The sequence below is a fragment of the Labrus bergylta genome, chromosome 9, assembly GCF_963930695.1.
Source record: "Labrus bergylta chromosome 9, fLabBer1.1, whole genome shotgun sequence".
In the NCBI taxonomy this organism is placed as follows: domain Eukaryota; kingdom Metazoa; phylum Chordata; class Actinopteri; order Labriformes; family Labridae; genus Labrus; species Labrus bergylta.
Window position 1 is genome coordinate 19,044,013 of NC_089203.1, and position 11,687 is coordinate 19,055,699.

The window sequence follows — 11,687 nt, forward strand, 5'->3', positions numbered from 1 at the left end:
GTTTTCAATGTACTTAAACCAAGGGGTAGAAAGGAAAGCAGGCTACAAACTTTGAGACAATACCTACAGACAACAAAAGGGTGCGGCTTCACATCACTTTTATAACAGCAACATGCATAAAAGACATCATTGCAGTTATATCAACGGTTATGAGCCAGGTGACAAGCAGAGAATTCAGGAAGTGACTGTGCCTGATAAAAAAAAAAAGAAGAAGCCCAACACATAACTGTGGTAAAATCATCCCATTGTTTTTTTAAATATTTGGTTCAGATCAAATGAGTTACTTAAGCTCTAGATGTGTTGGAAGGCGGATTTGTTACCTCTTATCAAAGATAAGCTTGCAGTGTCCCCATACATCTCTTTTCTATTCTCTCTGCTATGCTAAGCTAACAAGCTGCCAGCTAAAGTGTTACACTGAATACACAGACATGAGTGAAAGTGATCCCCTCTTGGCTTTAAAGAAACAAAGGACTACTGCAAAGAATTTCAAACACAGATCTGAAAGGCCGGTATCACTGAATGTGTACAGAGCATGTCTGCTGCTAATGATGTTTCCATCTTCCATTTCCCCTTTAGCGTCCACAGAGCACACAGCAATCTGCAGTCTGAAGTCAGTCACCCACACCGCCGCTTCACCAATCACATGCATTAGTAATGACAAGCCTTCATATTCATGTGACCTGTCAATAATGATGTCACAGAATTCGATTGGATTTGCTCTGGGAGGGAGGGAGAGGTCAGCATGTTTGGGGTCGACTGTGTTGAAACTGTACCACAGTTCAACTTCCTTTGTTGTTGTTTTAGTTGGAGAGGAAATAACAGCTTTGTGTACCATCCTGGAACTAAATGGTCTTTGAGGGATTCATTTTCAAACTTCTGTTAAAACAAGATTGGGACTTATTTTAGGTGATGGGTCACGTGAGGGGAATAGTTTTTTCCGTCTAAAGCATTTGTATGTCAATACAAGTTGTTGACATTCCCATGCACCTTTGAAACAGATTATCCTTGTTTGCATAAGTGGTTGAGAAAACACCCAACTGACTCCCAAAACACCCTTTTTTTTACAAACTGAAAATGTTGTCTCGTCTAATAGGTGTCTTTATCAAACAGTATCATTTTTGATGAATCACTAAATCTTCATTAAATTATCCCTGAGAAGACAGTGGGAAGTTTTAATAGACTATTATTCAATCTGTGTTTTGCACCTGTTCACAAACAAGTCAACATAACACGGCCAAGTCGGCCCTGCTGGTGGAAACTAAAAATGGAAGCGCACAGAATCTGATCCCTCTTTGCTTTGCCTCTACAGTGTTTTCATTTGGACAGGACGGATACTGTAAGTCATAAAATACAACAGTGGAATGAAGTGCAATCGACCCCTTCAGTGTTTTCTTTTTGTATTCCACTAATACTAAATATATTTATGTTCTGCGCTGTTTTGATTTATTACTAACTAAAGGTTTTCTCTGGTATTTGTATTCCATAAGGTATCCCTTGGCTTGATTTTTTTCATAGTAAATACACCTTTTTGTACAGTTTACTATAATCTTGAGTATTGTAACTAATACCCAATGTTTTTTAACTACATTCACATTGCACCTCCCCTTATTTCATTTGTACTATTATATTAATATATCATGTTTTATTTTAGTGTTCATGTAGTATATTTAACTTCATTAAATATGTAAAAAAAAAAAAAAAAAAAAAATCTGCTAATTATGGCTTGAAGTGTCAGATTTTGATCAAATATTTATTAGGCTTCCAGATATTTTTTGCTCTGTTCAGTTCTTATTGAGGCAGCATTTTAGTTTATTTTCTTGGTCTATTTATTTACACATCAGGCCTACTTTCTTTTTACAGACATGTCTGTGTAAAAGGAATTGTAAATGGGTTCCTATCCTATATCGCTTTATCGCTCTTAATTTGAAAGCCGCAGCCCATCATTTCCTGTATCTCCCCTGGTGTTTATGTGTAACTTTACGCCGCTGTGGCACTGACAGCATCGGAACGACACGATCAACAAGCAAGCACAGAAATATGCCGACAGAGAGAAACCCGGACCTCCTACAGCCTGCAGTCAGACTCCACAGGGTTATGCTTTCGACGACGAACAAGAGTTTTTTTTAAACTACAGATAACATCAGAGTTTGGACAGTGGTTGTTGTCTGAGTTTATCTTAAAACGGGATTGCATGACAGAGGCTGAACTTTCCCGATCCTCTCGCACACTGACGGTGCAGAAAAGGCGCTGATATCACTGCGGAATAGTGAGGTGGTTACCACTGAATAAAACAGGGTGGTAAACGCCACGTACGGCCGGGACGATACAAAAGACAACTAAACGAAAAGCTTTAAGGACTTGAGTTACTGAGTTGTAAAGTGAAACGCAATGTGAAGCCATGGATGATCGACTCAGTGGAAAGTTGGGAGAGAAGACGAAATCTTCACAAAATTGATGCTTTTTGTTTTTGTTTGAGCACGACACGACAAGGCGTGAGCTCGGTTCAGCGTCCTGTGACGTTTCTCGCAGCGTGGCACACAAATCAAACTTGATACAACAATGTGCGAAGTGGCCGTGGAGGAGCAGGAGAGGGAGATCTCCGACGTAGACCCGCAGGAGTGCCCCTCTGCGGCGGAGAACGGGGTCATGCTGGTGGTGAATCACAGCCACGTCCGTGCCCCCCTCAGCGTGGTGCTGGCCACCCTGCTGTACTGCGCCGAGTTCATCACGGCCGCCGTGCTGTGCAGCATGTACCATAAAACCAACGACGGCATGTGGATGGCCTTCACCATCACCTTCATGCTGGTTCCCGCCGTGCTCATCCAGCTGACGCTCACCTTCATTCACAGGGACTTGGGCACGGACCGGCCTCTGGTGCTCTTCCTGCACCTGCTGCTGCTCGGCCCCGTCATCAGGTAGGTGCGGGTTAGGTGGAGGGGTGGGGGGTGGTGGTTGGTATGGTAATGACACTTCTCTAACAGTCGCAACTTTTCTCTTGAAAGCATTATTTTTAAACTAGAGGATATTTATCCAACCAGACAGCGATACATCTGCAGAGCAAACATGCAAAAAGATTGTTAGATTGTGAAGTCCCACAAAAATCATGTCTTTGTAAACTATTTCATTAGAGAAACGTTTTTTGTGTACCCATAGATGCTCATCACCCAAGATCAGCTATAGATGTGCTACTCATCTCAATTAACAGACTGTTCATTTCTTGAGCAAAAAGGCCAAATGTCTTCATGGTATCTGCTTCCCAATGTGCTGATTAGATGTTATACTTGTCATCCTGTAAACTTAATATTTAGTGTAGCATTTTAAAGGTAGGGGAAATTCAAGAAGCATTTTTACCCTTGTCTACAATGTTTAAGTATCTTGGCTAATTGAATTATTTTATGATACGATAAGATGTTAAAGCATGATCATGATTTCTATGTCTTTGGGGTTTTTTTTCCATCGAATGAGAGTTTCAGATTCAGTATTCATGAACTGAATCACACTCCAGATGGAGAGCACGTCCAGCGTGAGGAACAGGAGACAGAACATAACAACCTCACACGTCATCTCAAGTGTTGCATAAAGATTATGTTCAAAATGACACAAGAAGCTTTTACTTTACACAGCTTCTTTTGATTTGAAGTATTCCATTACTGTGTGCTCACCTTTTCTGGGTCACACTGGGAACCCCCCCCCCCTCCAGCCCGCACCCCCACCTGCTCCTGTCTAGACTGTAAACAAGTCGGTCAAATGACTTTGCAGAGCCGCCACCCCCCTAGTTACACATCTTTCACATTTAGGAAGTTGCTCAGTTGTATGACCTCATCCTCAGTATTATGACACCCAAAGGTCCTCGGTGTGGCAGACTAGTCAGACCACTTGCTCTCCTGAAAGGTGAGAGAGGAACAGGAAAACGGTGGGAGAGACGTTTTCCAAAAAGACTTGGGAGAAAATCAAAGCAGCAAAAAAAAAAAAAAAAAATGTGACGGAGCACTACAAATGAAGCTAACTCATTTTAGTCAGGATACACATTAAGATGCTGTTTTGAATGTTTTTGTTGAGGGAGGTGTTCTGTTTAATGAAGCCAGTTGGCTCTCCTGTGTCAGTTAATCTCAGGTGAGGGACCTGTTTGGCAAATGTTGACTCATGATGAAAGCGGAGACTCTTCTGAAATTCAAAAGTAAACGTAATAGTCTACTTCTCTTTCTCTCTTTCCCTCTCTCTCTCTCTGAACTTTGATACCGCAGTTTGCCCTAAGGTGCTGCCCTCTATTTTTATAGCACAATAAGAGTTTCATTTAAGGGAGTGTTTCTTTTACAAGGCAAGAAATTCTACTTTGCCTTCAGCTCTGTGCAGGTTACATGCTGCAGGGAGAACTCTTCGCAGGATAAGTGTCACTTACAGGCGTTTAAACGACTCGATTTTGAAGCAGCCTTGAACATAAGATGTCAAACACATTTCAAAGCGGCGGTCTGCAGGTATAAGACAGAGGTATTTTGATGAAATGATCAATGAGAGCTTCAAATGAAACACATGCTTTTCTTTGGCCGTTCAGATTTCAGGATATGATCTTATTGTCAGCGCTGAGCTAACAGTTTTGATTTGAGTTCATCCGCTGTGTAATGTCGAGCATGAGCACAGATACAACTCTTTCAGAAAACAGAACAAAACTTGCTTCAGTAATGGTGAGGAGGCTGGATCCTTCGTTTAATGCAGCCTTGTTCCATGCAGATTCCGAGTTCCCACAGTTAACTGGACCAAGGTCACTGTTCTATACTTATCCTTACTCATTGGTGATAAAGCCCCACATGTCATTGACCACCTGCAGCTCCACAGTCTATTTCAGTCTGTAGTGAGAGAGGTAGTGTTGATATGCACTTTCAGTCAGTTCACAGAAAGGTGGTTTGTATAACATGATGGGGTTCAGCCTTAAAGCTTTGAAGGTGTGCCTGAATTCATTGGTTGATGAACGAATGATTTATGATTATTAGTATTTATCCACATGGTTTGATGCTGCCTCATGGCTTCAAAGTTTTTATGATGTACTTCATTAATAATCTTAGCAGAGAAAAAGATTTTGACGATAAGAGATGTGTGACTTAATTTCCTAGAAAGTCGCAACAGAAATTACTTTTATTCTGAAGGATAAAGAAGTCAAGTGTTTGACACACTTCCTTGAAGATGGTTCATTGAAATGGACTGATACCAGAATCCATGACCTCAGACATCCTTTGTGAGTGTGGAAGACGACAAGGAGCTTAAAATTGGAATAAAAAGAAGGGATTGGACACCTTTTTCCTTTGACGTCACACGTCACCAAACGAGCGTTTACATTACACGCGTCACATTAGGGTAAAGTTCTAAAAGCCTCCCGTGGACAGGTGTTGCAAATTAGCATTCTGCTAAAAACACCAAGAGCAGTGCATCTGGAGCCTGTGAATGTTAGAGCACCAATGTTACTGTATGTCCATATTAAATAAACAAATAAAATGAGTGTCGTCCCATGTTAGGCAAACTTGCCCACCAACGTCCAATAGAAAACTCCAACAGAGAGAAGCTAGGTGCTATTCCTTACAGATCAACGTCCTAGCTTATTTCTTCCCTGTAGTGACCATGTTTGGTTTGTGTCAACATTTGTATGTCGCCAATATTGCAATTAGGTATTGGAAAGCCGAACAGGAAGCTCTGCAAATATGTGGACCGACCAAAATGGCACTTCTGTTCTTCACGATTTGACAGTGTCATAGTTCTGAGCCGGTCACTCGCTAATGGAGAAAGGACTTGAAGCCACGATAGAACCAGAAAAGAAAAAAAGGGAGAATATAACAAGAAGGAGTTTCAGCCATGCTAGCTGCTAATTTAGGGTCAGTTAATAGTAGAGCTAAATGATGTTCAAGTCAAATGCTGAAATGCAACGGTTGTACATGTTGGTCATCAAAGAAAAGATTGTTAGCATTCTAATATTGACACTGAACACAAAATACGGCCGAAGCTTTAAAGTAAGAGGACCTCCAAAGTAGGATTCATCCTCTGGAGAACATCAGTGTAAACAAAATGTTATGACAATCCACCCAAAAGATGTTGAGATATTTCACCTTGGGCAGATAAAGGCCATGCAGACGTTAACTTCCACACCCAGCCACATTGCTAGCATGGCTAAAACTGTCCAGGACTTGTTCCACTGAAGCTTCTTAAACCAAAAGCGTCTGTAATCTATCGGCCACGCTCACCTTTCCCATGATCCTAAACACATCTTCCACCCAAGAATGCTTTCGTGGTGCGAGTGATTTAAAACAGCCATACCAGATGAAACAGATTTTAATATGGCTATGCCAGCTGCTGAACACAACACTGAGATTAACACCTTTTGACACACACATGCCAAATGCTGTAGTTGGGCCATGAAACGAATACTATGATTGTTTATTACAGAACATTTCATTCTGTTCTTTGTTGCCTCCTGTTTTATTTCAAGCTGGTCTTACTGCACACTGTGCTTCTGTACACAAATCACCTCTGCTGCGTCTTGGCTCAGATGGGAGGCTTCCTGTGTGACTCAGGGATGTGGCTGGCTATCTTGTGGGTGTGCATTCAAACTAACCAATTAAAACCTGTTATCTTTTACAAATAACAGTAGATCAACATTTGGTATTTATCAAGGGCCTCGTTTTAGTTTAGTTTAGTTTTGTCTGCAAGAAGAAAAAGTTGCGTCTTCCACATAGTCAATATGCTAACTTTGAGGAAGGGGTCAGGTTCTCTGCCACAGGGGGTTTGGGGGGGGGGGGCTTGTCCTGACATGTCTTGTTAAGTGTTTGATCCTGAAGCAGCAACAACACAAACTGTATTATTACTCTGTCAGCTTGGACCAGCCTGAGCACGCAGCTTTTCTCGTTTTGTGTCTTTTCCTATTAGGTAAAACTCCTCAAGACCTATCTGTTAGTGAGCGCGATGAGCCTCAGGTGACCAAAACCATCTCATCTTGCTAAAGAGCTATTGGAAGAATTTCCTGAATGCTCTGCTCAGTCTGCTGCCCGTCACTCTGAAGGTTTCAGTATTAGAGTTGCCAGAGAAGAACTGACTTTGTTTTGAATTGCTTTTTAAAGGCCGTTCCTTTTCTTTCCTGTGTCAATTGTTGCACCACACTGCTGTGTTCACACACTTTGAGGTGAGCAGATTGCATGTTTAGACTGCAAATACAGAGCAGAAACCAGTGTGTTTTTTTTTTTTTTTTTTTTAAATATCCATAAGCTGATGCCTTGGAAGTCAGCACATATCGATTCTCTCGGCTAATGCATTCATCGGCGCTGCTTTTCCTTTCCCTCTAAGTGAAATTCAGTCTGCCTCTCGGTTGCTTTACAGAATCCTAAGTGCACGCTGGCTCCAGTTCTTACTGCCTCCTCAGCCTGTTGTGCTGCCAGATTTCTGTGGAAAGGATGTCAGTTAATCAGGTTTTTTTTTTTGTGCTATAACTGTAATGTAGACAGAAATAAATATAGTGTGTGCTGGTCTTTAGATAGGAGTGTGTGTCCAAGTAACGACAACATTCCCCCAGCCAGGCTCCAACATTTGGGTCAAACACAGTTCAGGGGCATGTGTGGACGCCTGGCACTGTGCCCTGTTTGCACTATCAGTAAAGTGCACAGTTTCGCCCGCTAGCAGCAGCTGAAGCTACAGATTGTGAAAATGTCAGACCGCCGCCGACTCCTGAGTGTCAGAGCTGCACACAGTCATACAGCAAAGGAGTGGATTTATGTGGGAGTCTTGATTCTGTCCGTGTTAAAGTCGGAGATTTCAGAGGAAAAGTTAACATTCCAGCGCGGTGACGTGAGTTTTAGAGCTGGGGTGGGAATCCTCAGAGAGGGTGGGGTTTGTGTTTTTTGGTGAAGCCCAGATGTGCAGCAGTGTGGGTCATTTCACAAGTATCATTCAGGGATTAACATGCCGACATGTTGTTTGTCGGCAGGTGGAAACCTTGCACTTCCAGTTAAGGTAGCATTCGTGTTGCAACTTGATTACTGTATATGGCTCTGACATTATTTGGCTGTCCTTTTGTGTCATTTTGGCTTACAGTCAGGGAACACTCCAGTTATCATTTGAATGTAGAAAAACTTAGATTAGCCACAAATCCCCTTTAATCCCCCCCTGAAATATTCAGACACTTCCCTTTGGAGGAAGCAGTCACACACTTCTTACACAGAAACTGCTCACAGAAAAAAAAAAACATGTTTCCATCTTTATGAATAGTGTTTATTTCTTCGCCGGTGACCGGACACGGGGAGCATTTACCTTGCAAACATTTAAAAGAACCACACCCAGAGTTTTTCACAGTGTGCATTAAGGCCTCAGGGATCTGTGTTTCATGTGTTTGTGGCTGCCCTCTGGTGGCTGGTGAGGGTTGTGCTCCTGTTTGCTGAACGGTGATTTACAAATAAAGGCCTCTTTACGACGGCTCTCTTAAAGGTAGAACATTTCTGAGATCATATTGTGCCTGTAACTTTAATACCAATCTAATTAACTGCATTGAAATCAGGCTGAATCAACAGATTTCAGAGATGTCACCCCTGATACTTTTCTTATTTTATTTTATTTATTTTTTTTACTTTATTGCTTTGATCGCTACATATTGCTTCACATATTCACACCATGATTAATACATTTTGATATAAAAGCAGAAAACATATAATCCCTATTATAGTTACTCAAACCTGGCATTGCACTGCCCTCTGTTGGTGTTTAAATGTAACTTCACTCTCAGTCACTCCTCTTCTTTCCTCCCCAGGTGTTTCGAGGCTCTGGTGGTCTATTTCAAGGCCGGGCACAGGGAGGAGCCTTACGTCACCATCTCCAGGAAGATCCAGCTGAAGAAGGGACAGGGGTTGCCTATGGAGTTGGAAATTGGCCAATCGGAGAGGACCCTGGCCACACATAGGAACGCCTTCAAGCGTACGGCGGTCATCCAGGCTTTTCTGGGCTCCACGCCTCAACTGACGCTGCAGCTGTACGCCACCATCCAGGAGAAGTACTTCCTCCCTGCAAGATGTAAGCATGTGAGAGGGGTTAGCGGTTCATGCAACCCACGTGGAGATCTTGAAACATGTTCACACTGTTGCATCCTTACTTTCAAACTTAGCTATGTTGAAATACCTTTTTGAGGTTAGAAGCTCTTCAGGACTGCGACTCATCCTGGAGAGTTAATACTGTACAGGTCAAATCAAAAGTTAATACCAAAATGAGTGAATGTTAAAGCAGATGAGTCCTTTTTTTTTTTTTTTTTTTTAAGAGGAGTGCTCAGTGATAGCAATCTAAAATACGAGTAGGAAAAAAAATTCAAGCTTTCCATTGGCTTACAACTAAGTGTATTCAGCATTGCTAGCATCACTGTAAATGCTAATCCAGCATGGTAGCATGCTACTCTGTAATGTTTACAGTGTTAATGATCAAAGTTTAGTGAGTTAGCATGGACGCCTTGCAAGTTAAGCAGTCAACACAGTACAGTTGATGCTTTGTCGGGAGTGTCTCCAGTATAGTGTAATATGACATGAAGATGCCCCTAGAGGAAAAGTGATGCCATAAAGTAATGATTGTAACATACTTCAATGATGTATTGATGGTGTGTTTTTAAGAAATGCATTCTAAAACATTTCCATACCACTGCGTTACAATAGATGTATTTTTTAAAGAGACTGATGTTTGATTTATATAAGAAACACTGGAGATATTCTGTTTTGAATAATGAGGACTTCATGTTCAGGATGCAAAGCCTTCTCCGAGCTTGAGAGCGTCAATCAAAGTGACGAGTTTCAATGGGACTTCGATGTGGATGTTTTTTGTGACGGTTCACTTGTGTTTCGTTTTCACAGTGGCCCTGATGATCATCACCCTGATCTCCATCACATACGGGGCTCTTGTGTGCAGCGTTCTGGCCATCCAGATCAGATACGATGAATACAAGGTGCGTCTGCGCCCTGCAGCGTACCTGTGCATGATCGCGTGGAGGGGCCTGGAGATCGCCACGCGCATCACAGCTCTCGTCCTCTTCAGCACGGCGCTCACGGAGTGGGTGATCCTCGTCGGCTTTGTCAACCTGCTCTTCTTCTTCTTCCTCCCCTGGACCGAGTTCTGGGCCAGAAAAGGTTCGCTGACGGAGGATGTCGAGAAAAACTTCTCCAAGCTGGGCACTACGGTGGTGCTGTGCATGTTCACGCTGCTCTACGCCTGCATCAACGTCTTCTGCTGGTCGGCCGTGCAGCTCGACCTCACACACAAGGAGCTCATCGAAAGGGAACAGCACTGGGGCCGCCTTGCTCTCTATTACTGCGGGCGCTTTGTGGAGAACTTCCTCCTCATCCTGCTGTGGTACTTATTCAAATCAGACTTCTACGAGTACGTGTGTGCGCCGCTGCTGGTGGTGCAGCTGCTGATCGGCTACAGCCTGGCCGTGATCTTCATGCTGCTCTTCTACCAGTTCTGCCACCCCTGCAGACGCCTCTTCAAGTACAATGTCCACGACTGCCTGCACTGCGTCTGCTGCCATAAAGGGAGGGAGGGGGCTGGGGGGAGACAACGAAAGCCACAGCCCACATACTCGACCACGGGCACTATGGTGCTGGTGCCGGAGGAGCCGCTGGAGCTGCTGGACCCCAGAAACTCCGAACCCCCAGACCTCACCAGTCAGCTGGGAGAGCGGGAGACTGCTATTATTGAAGATATAATGGAAGCAGCGTGAAGATGGCTTAATGGAGAATAAAACTAACTGAATGCTCTGATGTAAAAGTGCATCCAAGCTGGTTGCAACACTGAACGAGTCTTTAAACACACGAACCACGGCGTCCTTGTGTTTCAGAGATAGCAAAATGATGAATTGATGATGAAATGATGAAAACCAAGATTTGCATTTTTACTCCTGAGTGCGCAGAACTTTACACATTTTTGGTTCTGAACTGGATTTAGGTCCTTACTGATGTCTTTATGGAGCATGATAAACACACAGTCAGGGCAACACGGGGCCCCAGAATGCGAAAAGAATGTAGCATGCTGAGATATGCAGCCATGCACAAAGACCAGCTTAAGAGAGAGCAGCAGTGGGGTCATGCTCAGGAGGACTGAGCCAGGTGTGCAGGGAGACGTGCCAAGTGTGTCCGAAGAGTCTTGAAAGACTGAGCAGGACTCCCCCAGTATTCCTCCTCTCAGGGTTACCCTCCCCTTATCCCCCCCCCCCCTCCCCTTTGCACATGCTTGCATCAGCGCTAAACAGACTCCTTTTAAACAAAGCAGGAAGGGGAGAAAAGGTCAGAAAAAGAATTGATCTTCCTCATACCCTGACCTGCTGTGATGAATGCCTTGTGTTGTTCGCTGTCCAGCCTGACTGCCTTGATTTTTTTTTTTTGATTTTTTTTTTTTTTTTAAGAAGGTCCTGGTTCAGACTATCAGGTGTTTGTCTTTCATAGTTAACCTTAAAGTTGATGATGCATCGACCAAACTGCCACTGAATGAACTTTATCAAAGTGCTCTCACAGGTTTTAATGTGTTGTCTCGTTTGTTTGTGTGCCTTGACTACTGCTGTTTACTTGAAAGATACATAAAAGAATTGAATGTCCTCATGTTATTTAGTTTACCTTTTCATGAATAAAAATAAAACATGACTCCTCACTCCTTCTTTTTACACACAATAAAACTGTACGCTTCCAATT

The 11,687-nt window shown here is 43.0% G+C and overlaps 1 protein-coding gene across 1 annotated transcript; it reads left to right on the forward strand.

Annotated features, from left to right (window-relative positions):
* Nucleotides 1-1,990: 1,990 nt before the first annotated feature.
* xkrx (XK related X-linked) lies at nucleotides 1,991-11,639 on the forward strand. Its single transcript, XM_020645450.3, has 3 exons — nucleotides 1,991-2,915; nucleotides 8,777-9,036; nucleotides 9,858-11,639. Exons 1-3 carry the CDS (start codon nucleotides 2,560-2,562, stop codon nucleotides 10,721-10,723), a joined length of 1,482 nt encoding a protein of 493 aa, XP_020501106.1. The 5' UTR covers nucleotides 1,991-2,559; the 3' UTR covers nucleotides 10,724-11,639.
* The last annotated feature ends 48 nt before the right edge of the window (nucleotides 11,640-11,687 follow it).